This window comes from Ranitomeya variabilis, chromosome 5 (genome assembly GCF_051348905.1).
Source record: "Ranitomeya variabilis isolate aRanVar5 chromosome 5, aRanVar5.hap1, whole genome shotgun sequence".
Taxonomy (NCBI): domain Eukaryota; kingdom Metazoa; phylum Chordata; class Amphibia; order Anura; family Dendrobatidae; genus Ranitomeya; species Ranitomeya variabilis.
The window spans coordinates 487,823,779-487,847,211 of record NC_135236.1 but is presented as its reverse complement, the minus strand read 5'-3'; the positions used below and the strand labels follow the sequence as shown (position 1 = coordinate 487,847,211).

The following is a 23,433-nucleotide window of genomic DNA, read 5'->3' as shown; positions in this document are numbered from 1 at the left end:
CTTAGGTGGGTAATAAACGCATAACAAACACACTAATGTAATGCCCACCTCTGCCCCTATTTAACGCTATTTTTATCCCATCTTCCAAAAACGTGGTGACAGGTTCCCTTTAAGTAGCGTGCTTACCGGCCCAACGCATCGCTATCTCAGACCACCGAGAGATTACCACGGCAGCTGTTGTTTTTTTTACTATTTTTTTTTTTTCTCTCTTTTAAAGGCAACCTGCAACTTAATCTGCAGCTATGGGGTTACTCAACAGGTTAATAGAGATGTGAACCTGCCTGGCGCCAGCAGATTTTTTGCTAAGTAACCTACAGACATTGCCATGCTGGTGCTGTTATACTGATTAAAATGATACATGGGGTGAAGAAATCCATCTTGTGGTTCTTGTGTAATCAGTGTTAGATGTTTTCCGTTAATGAGATGCTCCTGCTCCGGGGCAGATTGTAGGCAGAGTCTTATCTTCCTGCTCTAAGCCAGAGAAACCAAGGAAAGACCTGTCCACAGACCGCCCCCGAAGCAAAAAATGTAGTGAAAAAAAAAGTTTAGAGATGTTAAAAAAATATAATATACCATATTTTGTGGTGTATAAGACGACTGGGCGTATAAGACGAACCCAACTTTTCCATATAAAATATGGAGTTTGGGATATACTCGCCGTATAAGACGGGGGTCATCTTATATGCCCAGTCATCTTATACAGCGTGTGCGGTGCGGATGGTTCCCAGAGTCTAGAGGAGAGGAGACTCTCCTTCAGGCCCTGGGATCCATATTGATGTAAAAAAAAGAACAAAAATAAAAAATATGGGATATACTTACCCTCCGACGGCTCCCGGCTCTCAGCGGTGCAAGCGATGGCCTCCGTTCCTAAGGATGCATTGAGCGAAGGACCTTCGATGACGTCACGGTCGTGTGACCGTGATGTCATCGAAGGTCCTTCACTCAATGCATCCTTAGGAACGGAGGCCGCCGCTTGCACCGCTGAGAGCCGCGGGCCGTCGGAGGGTAAGTATATCCCATATTTTTTATTTGTACTCTTTTTTTTTTTTTACATGAATATGGATCCCAGGGCCTGAAAGAGAGTCTCCTCTCCTCCAGATCCTGGGAACCATACAGGACCGCTCCCTGCACACGCTGTACCCGGCGTATAAGACGACCCCCGACTTTTGAGATGATTTTCAGGGGTTAAAAAGTCGTCTTATACGCCGGAAAATACGGTAGATTAGATAGATACACTCCCTGACAGAAGTTATGTCGCTTATCCATGTTATGTAAAAAAAGCTTATAACCTGACGTTAAATTCATCCATTGGTTGTATAAATTACTCTTTTAAAAGCGGAAACCCTCCGAAATGTGGATTAGGTTAAGAAAATAAATTGGCATCAATGCAGAAATACTGATCAGTTAATGGACACAGAATGGTCAGATTTTGGCAAGACAAAAGTTTTGTCGCCCACAGAAAGTAATGTGATATTTAAACAAATAATTAACTTAAAATACAAATATATGTTGCATAAAACTGGTGAATGAAGTTGTTGTGCTATTAGAGTGATATTTAATATTTTGTGTGACTTCCATGAGCTTGAAGGACTGCATCCATGCTGTTCAACATGATTCATACAATTTATTAATGAAGTCATCAGGAATAGCAAAGAATGCAGTCTTACATGCCTCCCAGAGTTCATCTAGATTCTTTGGTTTTGTCTTGCAAGCTTCCTCTTTCATCCTACCCCAAACATGCTTAATGATGTTCATGTCTGGTGACTGGGCTGGCCAGTCCTTGAGCACCTTGATCCTGGAGGAACTTTGTTGTATAGACGGCTGTATGCAATGGAGCACCATCCTGCTGCAGAATTTTACCCCTTTTATGATTTGGAATATAAGAGGTAGCTAATACTTTTTGATATTTTAGGCTATTGATATTGCCTTCCACCTTGCAAATGTTTCGCACACACCCCATACTGAATGTAACTGTAGACCATGATCTTTCCACCACCAAATGTAACTGTTTTCTGTGTGTATTTTGGATCCATACGGGCTTCAGTAGGTCTCCTGCAGTATTTGCGGTGGCTGTGGTATAATTCTACTGAAGAGTCATCAGAGAAATCCACCTTCTGCCACTTTTCCAGCGTCCATCTGTTTAGCAGGCTGTGGGACTTAGCAAATGACACACGGTTTTATATTTGCCTTTTGTTTAGTGCTGGCTTCTGGGCAGTGATTCGGCCATGGAGGCCATTGAGAGACAGAATCCTACAAACTGTTCTTGTTGACACAGGGACTTGAGGTGACCAGGCCTGTTGGAGCTCTGCTGCAGTCGAAGAGGGGCTTGCTTTGGATTTTCTAACCAACAAACGTTCCTCCTGAGCAGTTGTCTTGCGGGGTCTTCCGGACTTGGGCTTGTCAAACATCTCCAGACTCTTCAAATCTTTTTTTAATTCTTTGTGCTTGATGCTGAGACACATTAAAGGTGCCAGCCACCTCTGCAGTGGATCTGGTATTCAGCCTCTTGATAATCCAGGATTTGGTTGCAGGGTGGATTATTGGCATGTTGTCAGAGCTCAAGTTGCAGTTCAAGTGAAGGTCTGGGGTGCTGGGTTTCTTTTTATACACACACACTAATTACCCAACCATGTACTGAGCACAGGTGAGGATGTAAACTAAGATTGGGTGCATTATATCACCAGGCGACAAAACTTTTGTCTTGCCCAAATCTGACCATTCTGTGTCCATTAACTGATCAATATTTCTGCATTGATGCCAATTTATTTGCTTAACCTAAACCACATTTTGGAGGGTTTCAGCTTTCAAAAGAATAATTTATACAACCGATGGATGAATTTAAAATCAGGTTATAAGCTTTTATTTACATAACATGGATAAGCGACATAACTTCTGTCAGGGAGTGTAGATCAATTTGAATCACCCTCCTCTTTAGGCTGTGTGCACACGTCGCGTTTTTTTTCGCTGCTTTTTCGCGGTTTTTCGCTATAAAAACGCTATAAAACCGCGAAAAAAACGCTCACATTAAGCATCCTATTTAATAGAATGCAATCCGCATTTTTTGTGCACATGCTGCGTTGCTTTCCTGAGCGGAAATGCATTCCAGAAAAAAACGCAGCATGTTCATTAATTTGCGGAATCGCAGGGATTCCGCACACATAGGAATGCATTGATCCGCATACTTCCCGCATGGGGCTATGCCCACCAAGCGGGAAGTAAGCGGATCATGTGCAGTTGGTACCCAGGGAGGAGACTTTCCTCCACGGGCTGGGTACCATATAATTGTTAAAAAAAAAAAAAAAGAATTAAAATAAAAAATTGTGATATACTCACCTTCTGATGGCCCCCGGAGTCCTCGAACCTCTCAGCGGTGCACGCGGATGCTTCCGTTCCCATGGATGCTTTGTGTTATGAACCTGCGATTACGTCGTGGTCACGTGACCGTGACGTCATCACAGGTCCTACACACAAAGCATCTATAGGAACGGAAGCCGCCGCGTGCATCGCTGAGATCGGGGGCCTTTGGAAGGTGAGAATAACAGTCATTACACTGGCTGCCCATTCATTACAGGATACAATTCAAAGCACTTGTTCTCACCCACAAAGCTCTCCACAGTGCGGCACCCCCTTACATCTCCTCCCTCATTTCTGTCTATCGGCCTAGCCGACCGCTGCGCTCTACAAATGACTTTCGACTAACCTCTGCACTAATCCGTACCTCCCACTCCCGACTCCAAGACTTCTCCCGTGCTGCGCCAATCCTCTACCCCAAGATATTAGGACCATCCACAACTTGCATAGTTTTAGGCACTCACTCATTTGTTCAGAGCGGCCTATCATGTTCCCTAATCAAAGTCATTTTATGTTTATGTGTGTGTAACCCATTCACTATCTCCATCTACCCCCCACCCCCTGAAGATGGCTGGACCATCATTGTAGATACATCATTGTAAATACACACCTGTACTTTGTATCTCCCCCACCTCATTGTAGATTGTAAGCTCTCACGAGCCGGGTCGTCTTATTTTGCTTCATTGTATTGTTAACGTTGTTACCTATGACTGTTGTGTTTGAAACTGTTAAACTGTAAAGCGCTGCGGAATATGTTGGCGCTATGTAAATAAAGATTATTATTATTATTATTATTAACCATTTTTTTAATTATTTTTAACATATCTTTTTACTATTGATGCTGCATAGGCAGCATCAATAGTAAAAAGTTGGTCACACTTGTCAAACACTATGTTTGATAAGTGTGACCAACCTGTCAATCAGTTTTCCAAGCGATGCTACAGATCGCTTGGAAAACACTAGCATTCTGCAAGTCAATTATGCTTGCAAAACGCTAGTGTTTAGCAGGAATATGCATGCCAATTCCGCATGAGATATACCCGCGGCAGGAGTTGCAGAATTGCCGCGGAAATTTCCACAGCAATTCTGCGACGTGTGCACTTAGCCTTACTCTTTTTAAAAAAAAGTTAAATAAACATATTTGGCCATATGAAAGAAAAAATGATGGTACTTGGAAGAGGGAGAGGAAAAAACAAAGCAACGAAAAATGGAAAATTGACCCTTCGCTCACAGTACCATAAATGTACAACAGAGTGAAGTGAGTGTGTATGGAGCGGGCTCAGGAGCTGTGCCTGGTCCATACAAAGCAGATGCTGGCTGTTAGGCCTCCTTCACATGTCCATGTTTCCAGTATGTGTCATCCGTTTGTTCACAAATTCCACATGTACCCATTATAACCTATGGGGCTGCTCAAATGTCTGTGTCTTTACATGGATCGTGTGTCCATGCAAACCACACACATACATATCAGTTTTTTACTGGTAGCATGGATGACAAGGGTCAATGTAAGTCTATGTGTTCGTGAAAAACACGTACAGTACACAGATGGCATCCTTGTTTAACATTGCAAAGTGTAGGAAAAACTTTGTAATTTCTTTCTTTATCCGTACAGGAAATGACACACTGATGACACACTTTGATGGTAGAAACGGACACACTGATGACACATTGATGAAAAACACTGATGACACTGGTACTGGCTTTTTACGTTCATGTTTTATATACAGTACAGACCAAAAGTTTGGACACACCTTCTCATATAAAGATTTTTATGTATTTTCATGACTATGAAAATTGTAAATTCACACTGAAGGCATCAAAACTATGAATTAACACATGTGGAATTATATACTTAACAAAAAAGCGTGAAACAACTGAAATTATGTCTTATATTCTAGGTTCTTCAGAGTAGCCACCTTTTGCTTTGATGACTGCTTTGCACACTCTTGGCATTCTCTTGATGAGCTTCAAGAGGTAGTAACCGGAAATGGTCTTCCAACAATCTTGAAGGAGTTCCCAGTGATGCTTAGCACTTGTTGGCCCGTTTGCCTTCACTCTGCGGTCCAGCTCACCCCAAACCATCTCGATTGGGTTCAGGTCTGGTGACTGTGAAGGCCAGGTCATCTGGCGTAGCACCCCATCACTCTCCTTCTTGGTCAAATAGCCCTTACACAGCCTGGAGGTGTGTTTGGGGTCATTGTACTGTTGAAAAATAAATTATCGTCCAACTAAACACAAACCGGATGGAATAGCATGCCGCTGCAAGATGGTGTGGTAGCCATGCTGGTTCAGTATGCCTTCAATCTATATATATAATTGTCTAAGGGTTTTTCCGTCTGTCTGTCTTTCTGTCTGTCTGTCTGTCCTGGAAATCCCGCGTCTCTGATTGGTCGAGGCCGCCAGGCCTCGACCAATCAGAGACGGGCACAGCATGGCGACGATGATGTCATAATGGTTGCCTCGACCAATCAGCGACGGGCACAGTCTGCCGCCAGGCCTCGACCAATCAGCGACGAGCACAGTATCGAAGTAGATGTCATAATGGTTGCCATGGCGACGATGATGTCATAAAGGTTGCCTCGACCAATCAGTGATGAGCACAGTCTGCCGCGAATTCTGGAATCATCATTGTCCATATACTACGGGGACATGCATATTCTAGAATACCCGATGCATTAGAATCGGGCCACAGTCTAGTTTTGAATAAATCCCTAACAGTGTCACCAGCAAAGCACCCCCACACCATCACACCTCCTCCTCCATGCTTCACGGTGGGAACCAGACATGTAGAGTCCATTTGTTCACCTTTTCTGCGTCGCACAAAGACACGGTGGTTGGAACCAAAGATCTCAAATTTGTACTCATCAGACCAAAGCACAGATTTCCACTGGTCTAATGTCCATTCCTTGTGTTCTTTAGCCCAAACAAGTCTCTTCTGCTTGTTGCCTGTCCTTAGCAGTGGTTTCCTAGCAGCTATTTTACCATGAAGGCCTGCTGCGCAAAGTCTCCTCTTAACAGTTGTTGTAGAGATGTGTCTGCTGCTAGAACTCTGTGTGGCATTGACTTGGTCTCTAATCTGAGCTGCTGTTAACCTGCGATTTCTGAGGCTGGTGACTAGGATAAACATATCCTCAGAAGCAGAGGTGACTCGTGGTCTTCCTTTCCTGGGGCGGTCCTCATGTGAGCCAGTTTCTTTATAGCGCTTCATGGTTTTTGCCACTGCACTTGGGGACACTTTCAAAGTTTGCCCAATTTTTCAGACTGACTGACCTTCATTTCTTAAAGTAATGATGGCCACTCGTTTTTCTTTACTTGGCTGCTTTTTTCTTGCCATAATACAAATTCTAACAGTCTATTCAGTAGGACTATCAGCTGTGTATCCACCAGACTTCTGCTCAACACAACTGATGGTCCCAACCCCATTTATAAGGCAAGAAATCCCACTTATTAAACCTGACAGGGCACACCTGTGAAGTGAAAACCATTCCCGGTGACTACCTCTTGAAGATCATCAAGAGAATGTCAAGAGTGTGCACCTGTGAAGTGAAAACCATTCCCGGTGACTACCTCTTGAAGATCATCAAGAGAATGTCAAGAGTGTGCAAAGCAGTCATGAAAGCAAAAGGTGGTTACTTTGAAGAACCTAGAATATAAGACATACTTTCAGTTGTTTCTCACTTTTTTGTTAAGTATATAATTCCACATGTGTTAATTCATAGTTTTGATGCCTTCAGTGTGAATGTACAATTTTCATAGTCATGAAAATACCGAAAAATCTTTAAATGAGAAGGTGTGTCCAAACTTTTGGTCTGTACTGTAGGTGTGTGAAGAAGGCATCTACTTATAACAGCAGCGAATGGCAACAGTTGCGATTCTTGCTGTTTATTTAAATGTCGCTGTCAATTTTTGTGTTTTTCTTTCCTCTTTGCATAAATATTTTTAGACATTATAAAATTACAAGGGGAACTTTAACATGTGATCGGCGGTCTGATATGGACCTAGGGGCAATTGTTAAGTCACTGACTTCCTTAACACAGTCCACTATCAAATCACAGGTGACGAGCGCAATGTGATAGGAGATGGTACCCCTAAAGAGTTTACTGCCTTTTGTGAGAACTCCCTTTTGCTGATGAGGTACGTGTATCTCATATGTTGGGAATGAAATATTGTGTATCACAAGTCAGAAACGTGATACATGTGTAGCCACTTATACGTTTATTCTCCACCTTGATGCAGTGGTTGATACAGGCCAACTCCTCAAAAGGTACAGATCCTAGCGTTGGAACCCACATCTATCAGACATTTTCGACATATCCTGTGGCTAGGCTATAATTTTCCAAGATATGAATACCCTTATATTTTTTCCTTTCCTTCTTACCTTTCAGTGGAGTAGTCCTTGGTCTTCCTCTTGGGACCTGTTTTCCTCTACCTTTTGCTAATAACAAGTCCACAACGTGCTCTCCATTAGGTCCAATTCTCCCAACAAGATGCTCTGGGATTCCCTTAAAGCCAGCCCTAGAAGTCAGCTGCTCTTCTGAATCACTCATATCACTCAAATCACTGTTAGTACTGGAATCAGAGTCCTGTTTAGACGTCCGACTTCGTTCATCCAATGTGAACCTATTAACAGAGTCAAAAGCGGCTTTACCATCGTGAGAAAATTCTGATGAGGGGAGGACACCCGGTTGAAGCCTACTTGACAAAGCTGTGAATGTTCTTAACAATGGATTGTCCATTTGCCCAGATCCAATTGCAGGTTTATCTTCAGTAGGACTCGAGGCCAATGTTGGCATCTCAATTGGTTGATTTGCTGGGGAATTTGACCGTCCGTTTCCCAAAAATGTAGAACTTTGAAGAGTTTCAGTTATTGATGCACCTGATGTTAAGGGTAACTGTTTAAGCGATTCTGTAGTAAAGAGGGGTTTTGTTTTCATCAAAGAGCTGGGTTCATCAGCTCTGTGCTGGTCTTGCCAAATAGAGGATGAAGTATTTCCAGGCAATGAACTCTGGGCTGCAAAGCCAAATGGTGAAATGTCCTTTTTATCAGAAAATGCCAAAAATGGATTTGATGGTTCTTCTCGTGACAGCTTTGGAGGTTGCAGAAAAAGGTTTTCATGGGTCTCAGGTGGTCGAGGAGGTAAAACCTTTCCAGGAAATGCAGGGGTGAGTTTCGGCATAGATTCAGAAAAAGGTGGTTTTGTGTTTGCTTTCGTTTCTTGTGGGGTGAGAGCCTTTGGCTTGAAAAGTGTAGAAGAAAGTCCTTCCTTGCTTGAAAGTTCTTCTGTAGAACTTTCTGAGATGGCAGTAAAGTAATTACTTGGTGGAACGTTTTGTGACATACACTGGAAAAACAGATTTTTAGACAGATCGGCCTCTTTTGCATCTTCCTGGATATTACCAGTTCCAAACTGGAAGCCAACAGGCTTGCTTCCTTGAACTGTGCCATTGGATTGGTTCCTGTCCTCTCCAAAGGTTGGTTGATGTCCAGGCATGCCAAAACCACTTTTGATAGGCACGCTTTTTCTGAAATTCTGCAATACATCAAAAAGGCTCAAAATAAGAAGGGCTAATGTGCAAAAGTAGAAATTAGCAATGTCTGTTATAGACACCTTAAAGGCAAATTGGTATAGTTTGACTCCAGACTGGAAAAACATGGAAATACTATAAAAGATGAAATTCAGGTTAGACTTGCTCTTTTCAGTTCTGTTTTAACCCCTTCATGACCCAGCCTATTTTGGCCTTAATGACCTTGCCGTTTTTTGCAATTCTGACCAGTGTCCCTTTATGAGGTAATAACTCGGGAACGCTTCAACGGATCCTAGCGATTCTGAGACTGTTTTTTCGTGACATATTGGGCTTCATGTTAGTGGTAAATTTAGGTCGATAATTTCTGCGTTTATTTGTGAAAAAAATGGAAATTTGGCGAAAATTTTGAAAATTTTGCAATTTTCACATTTTGAATTTTTATTCTGTTAAACCAGAGAGTTATGTGACACAAAATAGTTAATAAATAACATTTCCCACATGTCTACTTTACATCAGCACAATTTTGGAAACAACATTTTTTTTTGCTAGGAAGTTATAAGGGTTAAAATTTGACCAGTGATTTCTCATTTTTACAACAAAATTTACAAAACCATTTTTTTTAGGGACCACCTCACATTTGAAGTCAATTTGAGGGTTCTATATGGCTGAAAATACCCAAAAGTGACACCATTCTAAAAACTGCACCCCTCAAGGTGCTCAAAACCACATTCAAGAAGTTTATTAACCCTTCAGGTGTTTCACAGCAGCAGAAGCAACATGGAAGGAAAAAATGAACAAAAAAAAAAATGTCACAAAAATGATCTTTTAGCAACAATTTTTTTATTTTCTCAAGGGTAAAAGGAGAAACTGGACCACGAAAGTTGTTGTCCAATTTGTTCTGAGTACGCTGATACCTCATATGTGGGGGTAAACCACTGTTTGGGCGCACGGCAGAACTCGGAAGGGAAGGAGCGCCATTTGACTTTTTGAATGAAAAATTATCTCCATCGTTAGCGGACACCATGTCGCGTTTGGAGAGCCCCTGTGTGCCTAAACATTGGAGCTTCCCCACAAGTGACCCCATTTTGGAAAGGAGACCCCCCAAGGAACTTATCTAGATGCATAGTGAGCACTTTAAACCCTCAGGTGCTTCACAAATTGATCTGTAAAAATGAAAAAGTACTTTTTTTTCACAAAAAAATTCTTTTAGCCTCAATTTTTTAATTTTCACATGGGCGACAGGATAAAATGGATCCTAAAATTTGTTGGGCAATTTCTCCTGAGTACGCCGATACCTCATATGTGGGGGTAAACCACTGTTTGGGCGCATGGCAAGGCTCGGAAGGGAAGGCGCGCCATTTGACTTTTTGAATGGAAAATTAGCTCCAATCGTTAGCGGACACCATGTCGCGTTTGGAGAGCCCCTGTGTGCCTAAACATTGGAGCTCCCCCACAAGTGACCCCATTTTGGAAACTAGACCCCCCAAGGAACTTATCTAGATGCATAGTGAGCACTTTAAACCAACAAGTGCTTCACAGAAGTTTATAACGCAGAGCCGTGAAAATAAAAAATAATTTTTCTTTCCTCAAAAATGATTTTTAGCCCAGAATTTTTTATTTTCCCAAGGGTAACAGGAGAAATTGGACCCCAAATGTTGTTGTCCAGTTTGTCCTGAGTACGATGATACCCCATATGTGGGGGTAAACCACTGTTTGGGTGCACGGCAGGGCTTGGAAGGGAAGGCACGCCATTTGGCTTTTTGAATGGAAAATTAGCTCCAATCATTAGCGGACACCATGTCGCGTTTGGAGAGCCCCTGTGTGCCTAAACATTGGAGCTTCCCCCCATAAGTGACCCCATTTTGGAAACTAGACCTCCCAAGGAACTAATCTAGATGTGTGGTGAGCACTTTGAACCCCCAAGTGCTTCACAGAAGTTTATAACGCAGAGCCATGAAAATAAAAAATAATTTTTCTTTTCTCAAAAAATTTTTTTTAGCCCTGAATTTTTTATTTTCCCAAGGGTAACAGGGGAAATTTGACCCCAATAGTTGTTGTCCAGTTTCTCCTGAGTACGCTGATACCCCATATGTGGGGGTAAACCACTGTTTGGGCACACGTCGGGGTTCGGAAGGGAAGAAGTGACGTTTTGAAATGCAGACTTTGATGGAATGCTCTGCGGGCGTCACGTTGCGTTTGCAGAGCCCCTGATGTGCCTAAACAGTAGAAACCCCCCACAAGTGACCCCATTTTGGAAACTAAACCCCCAAGGGAACTTATCTAGATGTGTGGTGAGCACTTTGAACCCCTAAGTGCTTCACAGAAGTTTATAACGCAGAGCCGTGAAAATAAAAAATCATTTTTCTTTCCTCAAAAATAATTTTTTAGCCCGCAATTTTTTATTTTCCCAAGGGTTACAGGAGAAATTGGACCCCAAAAGTTGTTGATCAGTTTCTCCTGAGTACGCTGGTACCCCATATGTGGGGGTAAACCACTGTTTGGGCACACGTCGGGGCTCGGAAGGGAGAGAGCACCATTTTACTTTTTCAACGCAAGATTGGCTGGAATCAATGGTGGCGCCGTGTCGCGTTTGGAGACCCCCTGATGTGCCTAAAAAGTGGAAACCCCTCAATTCTAACTCCAACACTAACCCCAACACACTCCTAACTCTAATCCCAACCCTAACCACACCCCTAACCCCAACACACCCCTAACCCTAGTCTTACCCCTAATTCCAACCCTAACCCTAAGGCTATGTGCTCACGTTGCGGATTTGTGTGGATTTTTCCGCAGTTTTTGAAAAATCTGCAGGTAAAACGCACTGCGCTTTACCTGCGGATTTACCGCGGATTTCCAGTGTTTTTTGTGTGGATTTCACTTGCGGATTCCTATTATGGAGCAGGTGTAAAATGCTGCGGAATTGCACAAAGAATTGACATGCTGCGGAAAATACAACGCAGCGTTTCCGCGCTGTATTTTCCGCACCATGGGCACAGCGGATTTGGTTTTCCATAGGTTTACGTGGTACTGTAAACGTGATGGAAAACTGATACGAATCCGCAGCGACCAATCCGCTGCGGATCCGCAGCCAAATCCGCACCGTGTGCACATAGCCTAATTCTAACCCTAATTCCAACCCTAACCCTAATTCTAACCCTAATTCTAACCCTAGCCCTAAGTGCAACCCTAGCCCTAAGTGCAACCCTAGCCCTAAGTGCAACCCTAGCCCTAAGTGCAACCCTAAGTGCAACCCTAGCCCTAAGTGCAACCCTAGCCCTAAGTGCAACCCTAAGTGCAACCCTAGCCCTAAGTGCAACCCTAAGTGCAACCCTAGCCCTAAGTGCAACCCTAAGTGCAACCCTAAGTGCAACCCTAGCCCTAAGTGCAACCCTAAGTGCAACCCTACCCCTAACCCTACCCCTAACTGTACCCCTAACTGTACCCCTAACCCTAACCCTAATGGAAAAACAAAAATAATTATATTTTCTGTATTTTATTATTGTCCCTACCTATGGGGGTGATAAAGGGGGGGATTTATTTACTATTTTTTTTATTTTGATCGCTGTGATAGAACTTATCACAGCGACCAAAATGTGCAGGAACGAATCTGCCGGCTGGCAGATTCGGCGGGCGCACTGCGCATGCGCCCGCCATTTTCCAAGATGGCGGCGCCCATGAAGAAGACGGCCGGACACCGGGAGGGACATCGGAGCTAGGTAAGTATGGGGGGGTGGGACCGGAACACGGGGGGGATCGGAGGACCTGGGGAGCGGACAGGAGGACCGGGGGAGCCGACAGGAGGGAGGAGGGGAGCAGAACGGAGATCGGGGCAAAAAGGACGACTGGGGAGGCGATCGGTGGGGTGGGGTGGGGGCAGATCGGGGTCTCCAGCCATGGCAGATGCTATTGCAGCATCGGCCATGGCTGGATTGTAATATTTCACAATTTTCATAGGTGAAATATTACAAATCGCTCTGATTGGCAGTTTCACTTTCAACAGCCAATCAGAGCGATCGTAGCCACGGGGGGGTGAAGCCACCCCCCCGGGCTGAAGTACCACTCCGCCTGTCTCTGTAGATTGGGTAAAATGGGAGTTAACCCTTTCACCCGATCTGCAGGGACGTGATCATTCTGTGACACAGCATATGCGTCACAGGTCGGATTGGCACCGACTTTCATGACGCATACGCTGTGTCACAGGTCGGCAAGGGGTTAATCCCTTCATGACCTAGCCTATTTTGACCTTAATGACCTGGTCATTCTTTGCAATTCTGACCAGTGTCCATTTATGAGGTTATAACTCAGGAACGCTTCAACGGATACTAGCGATTCTGAGAATGTTTTTTCGTGACATATTGGGCTTCAACATTTTCAATTTTTATTCTTTTAAACCAGAGAGTTATGACACAAAATAGTTAAGAAATAACATTTCTCACATGTCTACTTTACATCAGCACTGTTTTGGAAACAATTTTTTTTTTTTATTAGGAAGTTATAAGGGTTAAAAGTTGACCAGCGATTTCTCATTTTTACCACAATTTACAAAACCATTTTTGTAGGGATCACCTCACATTTGATGTCAGTTTGAGGGGTCTATATGGCTGAAAATACCCAAAAGTGACACCATTCTAAAAACTGCACCCCTCTCAAGGTGCTTAAAACCACGTGCTTCACGAGAACTAAAGCAATGTAGAAGAAAAAAATGAACATTTAACTTCACAAAAATTATCTTTTAGCAGCATTTTTTTTTCCCAAATGTAAAAGGAGAAAGTGGATGCGAAAAGTTGTTGTCCAAATTGTCCTAAATACGCTGAAACCTCACATGTGGGGGTAAACCACTGTTTGGGCGCACGGCAGCGTTCGGAAGAGAAGGAGCACCATTTGACTTTTTGAATGGAAAATTAGCTCCAATCGTTAGCGGACACCATGTCGGTTTGGAGAGCCCCTGTGTACCTAAACATTGGAGCTCCCTCACAAGTGACTCCATTTTGGAAACTAGACCCCCAAAGGAACTTATCTAGATGCATAGTGAGCACTTTGAACCCCCAGGTGCTTCACAAATTGATCTGTAAAAATGAAAAAGTACTTTTTTTTCACTAATTTTCTTTTAGCCTAAATTTTTTCATTTTCACATGGGCAACAGGATAAAATGGATCCTAAAATTTGTTGGCCAATTTCTCCTGAGTACACCGATACCTCATATCTAGGGGGTAAACCACTGTTTGGGCGCACAGCAAGGCTCGGAAGGGAAGGAGCGCCATTTGATTTTTTGACTGGAAAATTAGCTCCAATCGTTAGCGGACACCATGTCGCGTTTGGAGAGTCCCTGTGTGCCTAAACATTGGAGCTCACTGACCCCATTTTGGAAACTAGACCCCCCCAAGGAACTTATCTAGATGCATAGTGAGCACTTTGAACCCCCAAAGTGCTTCACAGAAGTTTATAATAAGAGCCGTGAAAATAAAAAATATTTTTTTTTTCCTCAAAAATGATTTTTTAGCCCGAAATTTTTCATTTTCACAAGGGTAACAGGAGAAAGTTGTTGTCCAGTTTGTCCTGAGTACACTGATACCCCATATGTGGGGGTAAACCACTGTTTGGGCACACATTGGGGCTCGGTAGGGAAGTAGTGACGTTTTAGAATGCAGACTTTGATGGCGGAGGGAGATCCGCGGGGCAGGGGGAGATCAGCGGGGAAGGGGCGAGATCAGCGGGGCAGGGGCGAGATCAGCGGGGCAGGGGGGAGATTAGCGGGGCAGGGGGGAGAGAACAGCGGGGCAGGGGAGAGAGAACAGCGGGGCAGGGGAGAGAGAGCAGCGGGGCAGGGGACAGAGCAGCGGGGCAGGGGAGAGAGAGCAGCGGGGCAGGGGAGAGAGAGCAGCGGGGCAGGGGAGAGAGATCTGCGGGGCAGGGGAGAGAGATCAGCGGGGCAGGGGAGAGATCAGCGGGACAGGGGAGAGATCAGCGGGGCAGGGGAGAGATCAGCGGGGCAGGGGAGAGATCAGCGGGGCAGAGGAGAGAGCAGCGGGGCAGGGGAGAGAGCAGCGGGGCAGGGGAGAGAGCAGCGGGGCAGGGGAGAGAGCAGCGGGAGAGGGAAGAGATTAGCGGGGCAGGGGAGAGATCAGCGGGGCAGGGGAGAAATCAGCGGAGCAGGGGAGAAATCAGCGGAGCAGGGGAGAAATCAGGGGGCGATCAGGGGGTAATCACTGGGGCAGCGGAGTGATCACCGGGGGCAGGAGGGGGCTGTCAGGCGCAGGGGAGCTGAGATGCAGAAGCAGATGGAGCCGGCAGCAGCAGGGGCGGTGATTAGGTGGTGATCACTGGGGCAGGGGGGAGGGAGCGGAGGTCGGACGGCGGGGGGAGAGGAGGGTAGCAGTACAGGAGTACCTGAAGGCGGTGATGGCAGCAGCGGCGATCGCGGTATGTGGCAGGGCAGCAAGCAGACACCTCGCTGTTCAACTTCCATGGACGGCATGAAGCTGGACAGCGAGGCAGCCATGGTTTTCTCCGCCCCTCCACATCTGAATGGAGAGATAGCGTCACATGCACGTTAGCTCCAATCAGATCTGGGGGGTGGTGACAAAGTGGTCACCAGGGCGATCGTAGCCAAGGCCACACTCAGGTAACACTACAAGAAGGTCAATGGACACAGGTGGCTGAATTGAAGGAATTGCTTCATCACCCATTTACAGTGAGGATTTAACGCCTGGCATTTTTATAAAGGAGTGGAAGAACTTGTTGTTTTGCCTGTCCCAAAGAGGATGCTTAATCGCAGATGGCATTGCTGTTTCAATGAAACAGAGAGAGACACACTGCTATTAGAAAATAAAATTCTTCTGGCAGCTGTTTATGTGGACCCGAGTCATCGTATATTGCTGGATGACCACAGCTTACTAAAGGAAAAGAAGCCCTGATTGAGGTAGTAGATAGGATGAGCTACAGGACGGCCAAGAGCAAGAGGACTCGGGTCCTGCCAGTGCTGCTGCTGCCGTTCCTTCATCCTCATCAGATGAGGAGTTTGATTTTGAAAAGTATTTGGATGACATGGAGCAGGTAAAGTGTTGCTTCAGGGGAAAAGATTCCACTTCCATAGAAAACAGATTGGCCATATTTCAGCAAAATTTTTCACTTGCTCTCAAAGTAGAAGAGTTCAATCACTCATCAAAACTGACTGTGCACGAGGCAATTCCTTTATACCCTGAAATTGTTAGAGATGTCGCCCATGTGGTTACTGCTTTGCCACCAACGCAAGTTAGTGTAGAGAGGTTTTTCTCTAGCCTTAAAATAATTAGGTCGGATTTGAGGTAATCTCAGAAGGAGGATCTGATGGAGGCGATACTATTTCTCAGAATATGCAAATTGCCTCTTCTGAGAAAAAGAGGACTTAACTCTATAGCGCCACCTGTTGGAAGTAGCGATCCTACAAGTCACAATCAACCCTTTAACGAGTCGTGCAATATGACTTAGGATAAAAGCCAAATCAGTATCTCAATTCGCAGACACGGTGTTTCGGGCTGTTGGCCCTCGTCAGTGCGAAGCATGAGAACTGATCTGGCTAGGTGAGAGGCTCTGGACTGGGGTCTAAGGGGTAACATTTCTCCTTATGGAGAGTGACATACCAGCTGGCTTGTCAAGGTAAGGAGGCTTATTCGCCGTGCAATGCTCCTCTGGGAAATTAAATATGCAAATTGCCTCTTCTGAGAAAAAGAGGACTTAACTCTATAGCGCCACCTGTTGGAAGTAGCGATCCTACAAGTCACAATCAACCCTTTAACGAGTCGTGCAATATGACTTAGGGTACCGTTACACTAAACGATTTACCAACGATCACGACCAGCGATACGACCTGGCCGTGATCGTTGGCAAGTCGTTGTGTGGTCACTGGAGAGCTGTCACACAGACAGCTCTCCAGCGACCAACGATGCCGAAGTCCCCGGGTAACCAGGGTAAACATCGGATTACTAAGCGCAGGGCCGCGCTTAGTAACCCGATGTTTGCCCTGGTTACCATTGTAAATGTAAAAAAAAAAAACACTACATACTTACATTCTGATGTCTGTCACGTCCCCCGCCGGCGGCTTCCCGCACTGACTGTGTCAGTGCCGGCCGTAAAGCACAGCACAGCGGTGACGTCACCGCTGTGCTCTGCTTTTACTTTACGGCCAGCGCTCACAGTCAGTGCGGGAAGCAGACGCCGGGGAACGTGACAGACATCAGAATGTAAGTATGTAGTGTTTTTTTTTTTTACATTTACAATGGTAACCAGGGTAAACATCGGGTTACTAAGCGCGGCCCTGCACTTAGTAATCCGATGTTTACCCTGGTTACCCGGGGACTTCGGCATCGTTGGTCGCTGGAAAGCTGTCTGTGTGACAGCTCTCCAGTGATCACACAACGACTTACCAACGATCACGGCCAGGTCGTATCGCTGGTCGTGATCGTTGGTAAATCGTTTAGTGTAACGGTACACTAAGTCATATTGCACGACTCGTTAAAGGGTTGATTGTGACTTGTAGGATCGCTACTTCCAACAGGTGGCGCTATAGAGTTAAGTCCTCTTTTTCTCAGAAGAGGCAATTTGCATATTTAATTTCCCAGAGGAGCATTGCACGGCGAATAAGCCTCCTTACCTTGACAAGCCAGCTGGTATGTCACTCTCCCTATTTCTCAGAACAAATTCATAGACTGCACAAATGTTATTCAGTATGCTTTTGTTGAAAACGTTTTTTCTCCACTTACTGCGTAATGTATAATAAATTGTAACTATGCAAAAGTTTTTTCTTCTAAAGTTGTATTCCAATAAATATATTTTTATATTATTTCTATCTAAATGGTTTATTGTATCATAATAATGATTAAAAGCCTGATGTTACCATTTCACTACAGTAAATTTATCACTTAAACATGAGCCATGTATGAGGGAGTCAGATTCGGAGTCAGTGTCATGGAAAATGAGGAGTCGGAGGTTTGGCTTACCGACTCCACAGCCCTGTTTAACGCGACCTGCATCTATGTCTGGAATCCAGGTCTCTGATGCACACCGCTTATCTGCCCTTTTTCTGAGATCCTCTCAGCAGATTTATGACCACAAACCACACCAAAGCTGAATGCGCAGGAAAACATACAGCCTGTAATAGCTAAACAGTGCAAACATTTTAATGAAACCCAAATGCAAACATGATTATTAGCCCCAGATGCATGCAATCATGTAAGAAAAAAAAATTGTCAAAATAGTTTTTACATCAGAATGGTTAGAAAATTAAGGAGCAAGTATAAAATAATTACCTCTCCTGCAGCCCAGCTAGGTTTCTTGCTTTCTTCTGAGGCTGCACTGGAAAGAGCAGTGTCAGATATTCTCACTGTAGTCGCCGTCACTCCACTAGATGTTAAACTTTCAGCTGTGCTTACAGGATTCTCAGGCGGCAATGCACTTGTATTCGCTGATCGTAATGTTTCTGGCATCAGTGTACCCTGACTGGCCATTGCTGAAAATGTTGGGAAGGCTAGAGGTGTTCCATCGCTAACAGGCTGGTCTTGGACTACTAATGTACGGCCGTTTTCTTTGGTGTAAGTTGCAAAGCGAATATTACGATTAATCTGAGGAACAAAATGTAGCATGTGTTTGGATCTAGAATCCACTGCAGGGTCAGCAGTACTACCACTAGTACAGGAACTCCTGGTAAGTTCACTTGGATCACCTCCATTGCTATCCAACTCTTTCTTTTCTACTTTCTGTTTTTTGCCTGAAGAATCACCATCTGCATCTAAAGGAATCTTTCTTCTACGGCCATCTCTTCCATCTGCATTTTCCTTTTTCTTCTTGGATTTTGTTGTTTTTGGTAGTTTTAATAATGAGTCCTGAAACATAATTAATCAAACATTTTTAAGGATAAGGACAATGGTGGCAACCCCACAGATCAGCTCTGTGCAGGCCCAGCAGACAAAATTCCAACAGTATTTGCACACAAAACACATTGTCTTATTGTTGTTGTTTTTTTTAGACACTTTCTGCCTGACAAGGGGTGTACTACCTTGCTGAAAAGGAGCACAGTTTGTCATCTTTACATCAGCACAATTTTGGAAACATTTTTTTTGTTATGGCATTATGTTACATAATGTTACAAATAATAATAATAATAATAATAATAATAAAAAAGGTTATTCTCACCTTCCGACGTCACGCGCTGTCCTTGGCAGTGCAAGCGGCAGGTTCCGGTGCCAAGGATACTATGCGAGAGGGAACTGCCATGACGTCACGGTCATGTGACCGCGACGTCATCACAGGTCCTGCACTCATATCAACCCTGGGACCGGAAGCTGCCGCGTGCACCGCACACAGGCGCCAGGACTTCAAGGGGCCTTCGGAAGGTGAGTATATGTTTATTTTAAGTTTTTTTTAACCACGCATATAGTGCCCACATTGCTATATACTACGTGGGCTGTGTTACATACTACATCTCTGTGCTATATACTATGTAGCTGGGCAATATACAACGTGACTGTGCAATATACAACTTGACTGTCCAATATACTACGTAGCTGTGCAATATACTATGTGGCTGTGTCGGTTCTGTTATATACTACGTCGACCGTGCAATATACTACGTGGCTCTGTTATATACTACGTGGCTGTGCAATATACTACGTAGCTATGCAATATACTACGTGCCTCTACAATATACTACGTGGCTATGTTATATACTATGTGGCTCTGCTATACACAATGTTCCAAATTATTATGCAAATTATATTTTTCTCGGATTTTCCTAAATGGTCGGTGCAAATGAATAAAAGTCATCACCTGTTAGAGTATACATCGAAACCTACCAATGATAACAGTATAATCTCCAAAATGAATAAAAACTCAAAATGCACTGTTCCAAATTATTAGGCACAGTAGAATTTCTAAACATTTGATATGTTTTAAAGAACTGAAAATAGGGATTTTTGTGTACTCACCGTAAAATCCTTTTCTCCGAGCCACTCATTGGGGGACACAGGACCATGGGTGTTGTGAATTCCGTTCTCAGGCTCCCTCCTGTGGTCATGAGTGGTACTGTGTGAGTTCTGTTCTTGGGCTCCCTCTTGTGGCCTTTAGCGATACGGCTGGTTTGTAGGTGGCTCAGCTGTCTCGTTTCCTGCTATTCTGGTTCCTATTTAATTCACCTGGACCTTTACTGGTTGCCTGCTGTCGTTGTATCCAGTACTGGTTCTGATCTCTCTGGACTTCGCTTGTGACCTGTCTCCTCCTGGAGAAGCTAAGTCTTGCTAGTTCATGTTTGCTCATTATTTCCTTGAAAATGTTTCTCAGTATATGATGAGTTTAGTCCAGCTTGCTTATATGTGATTTTCTTGCTTGCTGGAAGTTCTGGGGTGCAGAGTTGCGCCCCTCACATCGTGAGTCGGTGTGGGGGTTCTTGTAATCTCTGCGTGGATTATTTTTTATAGCATTTTAATACTGACCGCACAGATTCCTTGCTATCTTCTGACTATTTAGAGTTAGCAGGCCTCATTTGCTAAATCTGTTTTAATTTCTACGTTTGTGGTTTCCCCTTAACTCACCGTTATTATTTGTGGGGGGCTGTCTAAACTTTGGGGTATTTTCTCTGAGGCAAGTGAGGCTTTGTTTTCTCTCTAGGGGTAGCTAGTTTCTCAGGCTGTGAAGAGGCGTCTAGGATTTTAGGAAACGCTCCACGGCTGCCTATAGTGTGTGTTGATAGGATCAGGGTTGCGGTCAGTACAGCTCCCACATCCCCAGAGCTTGTCCTTTTACTTAGCAGGTCAGTTTTAGTGATCCTTGCCATCAGGATCATAACACATGGGTGTTATGCTGCTGTCACTAGGAGGCTGACACTAAGTTGAGACAAAAAAGGTTAGCTCCTCCCCTGCAGTATACAGCCTCATGCTGGCTTCCAGAGACCCAGTTCAGTGCAAAAGCAGTAGATTAATAACAGTATATAACATAACATTAGAGTATAACATGTGAGAGACAGTCAATAACCAAGAAAGGTAACAAGCCAAAGGCTAACAGGGCGGGTGCTGTGTCCCCCAATGAGTGGCTCGGAGAAAAGGATTTTACGGTGAGTACACAAAAATCCCTATTTCTCCTTCGCCACATTGGGGGACACAGGACCATGGGACGCCCCAAAGCAGTCCCTGGGTGGGAACAATACAACCACGTAACTCTGTGTACCATCTGACTCATAAATGCACAACGGCCGCCTGCAGAATACATCTGCCAAGGGCCGCATCTGCAGAAGAATGAGTGTGGATGTTGTAGTGCTTTGTGAAAGTATGCAGGCTAGACCATGTTGCGGCCCTGCAAACCTGCTCCGCCGACGCCTGGTGCCGAATGGCCCAGGAAGCACCAACTGACCGAGTAGAGTGAGCTCTAAACCCCCGCCGGGATAGGCCTGCCTCTGACCCGATAAGCTTCTTGGATAGCCAATCGGATCCATCTGGCTATCGTGGCCTTAGACGCGGCTGAACCCTTCCTGTGACCCTCCGGGAGGATAAACAGGGAATCCGATTTGCGGAAAGGGGCAGTCCTAGAAACGTACCTCCTGAGGGCCCGTACCACGTCCGAGGTGTGAAGGGCCTTTTCGACCCTATGTTTTGGCTGTGGGCAAAAGGAGGGAAGAATGATATCTTCATTAAGGTGAAAGGATGACACCACCTTAGGGAGAAAAGCCGGAGATGGGCGTAAGACTACTTTGTCCTGGTGGAAGGAAAGGCGCCCGGCAGGATAGTGCGGCCAACTCCGAAACGCGCCTGATAGATGTTACTGCCACAAGGAAGGCCACCTTCCATGAGAGAATGGACAGTGGGACGTCCTGCAGAGGTTCAAAAGGAGATTCCTGAAGGACGCTCAGGACCAAATTGAGATCCCAGGTCTCTAATGGCATTCTGTAGGGGGGTACCACGTGGGAGACCCCTTGAATAAAGGTCCTGACTTGCGAGTTAGTAGCAATCTTACGCTGGAACAACACCGATAACGCTGAAATCTGACCCTTGAGGGAACTGAGCGCTAGGCCGGAATCCAAGCCGGACTGGAGAAATTCCAGAATGGAGGGAATGGAGAAAACGAGAGGGGGACGACCGCGGAGCCTGCACCATGAGAAGAAGGCTTTCCAGGTGCGGTGGTAGATGCGAGCGGAAGATGTCTTGCGAGCTCTGATCATGGTGGAAATGACCTGCTGGGAGAAACCTGCTTGAGTTAGGATCCAGGTTTCAACAGCCAAGCTGTTAAATGTAGGGCCCCTGAGCTCTGATGGTAGATCGGTCCTTGGCGCAGCAGATCTGGGTGGTCTGGTAACCGCCAGGGAACGTCGGATACGAGATGAACGAGTTCCGCATACCATGCGCGACGTGGCCAATCCGGGGAGATGAGGATCACCGGAACCCCCTCCATCTTGATTTTTCGGATCACCTTCGGCAACAGAGGAAGTGGAGGGAACACGTACGGGAATCGGAACCGGTGCCATGGGAATATCAGTGCATCCACCCCGACGGCCCGGGGATCACGAGAACGCGCTATGAAGTTGGGGACTTTGGCGTTCAGCCTGGACGCCATCAGATCCACGTCCGGAGTTCCCCAGCGAAGGCAGATTTGATAAAAAACCTCTGGATGGAGTTCCCACTTTCCCGAGGCGAGACCCTGACGGCTGAGAAAGTCCGCCGCCCAGTTCTCGACACCCGGAATGTGCTATCCGTGATAGCACGGATCTCCAGAATGTTTATGGGAAGTTTCGACTCCCGAATCGACCAACGCCCCTGGGTAGTGTGGTGGAGAAACACCGCTCCCCAACCGAGGAGACTGGCGTCGGTGGTCACCACCAGCCAATGGATCGAGAGAAAAGACCTCCCCTGGTTGAGAGATGATTCCAAAGTCCACCACATGAGCGCTTGCCTGGTCCGCGGGGACAGAGGACATGGCCGGTCGAGGGTAAAGGGACTCCTGTCCCAATTGACCAGTAGAGCTTGTTGTAAGGGACAGAGATGCAGTTGGGCGAAGGGAATCGCTTCCATTGAGGCTACCATCTTCCCCAGGATCTTCATGGCAAACCGAATGGACTGCCGGCAAGGGCGAGAAAGCGTCCGGGCTCCCTGCTGAAGCGCTTGGGCCTTGGACCGAGGAAGAAAGACCAGCCCCTTGGACGTGTCCAGGGTCATGCCTAGGAAAGAGATCCTTCGAGCTGGAACAGGAGAGGACTTGTCCAAGTTGATTAACCAGCCCAGGCGCGAAAGGGAATCCAACGTAATGCAGACACTTGCCTCGCAGGCAAGAAAAGATGGACCTTTGACCAGAAGGTCATCTAAGTAAGGCAACACGACCACTCCCCGGGAGTGTAGAATGGCCATGACAGCCGCCATGACCTTCGTGAATACCCTGGGTGCTGTGGCAAGACCGAAGGGTAAGGCCGTGAATTGAAAATGGTCCTCTTGGATGGCGAAATGGAGGAACTTTTGATGTGGCGGGAAGATTGGGATGTGAAGGTAACCATCTTTGATGTCTATTGATGCTAGGAACTCGCCTCTCTCCAATGAAGAGATGACC

General features: G+C 45.4%; 1 protein-coding gene across 1 annotated transcript in view; it reads right to left on the bottom strand.

Annotated features, from left to right (window-relative positions):
• KDM3B (lysine demethylase 3B) overlaps nt 1-23,433 on the bottom strand; it is a 98,899-nt gene that overhangs the window by 33,118 nt on the left and 42,348 nt on the right. Inside the window, exons 7-8 of the mRNA XM_077265560.1 lie at nt 18,162-18,734; nt 7,730-8,882 (exon numbers count right to left, since the gene is read on the bottom strand). Of these exons, the coding sequence (XP_077121675.1) occupies nt 7,730-8,882; nt 18,162-18,734 (1,726 nt within the window). The remainder of the gene's footprint in view (nt 1-7,729; nt 8,883-18,161; nt 18,735-23,433) is intronic.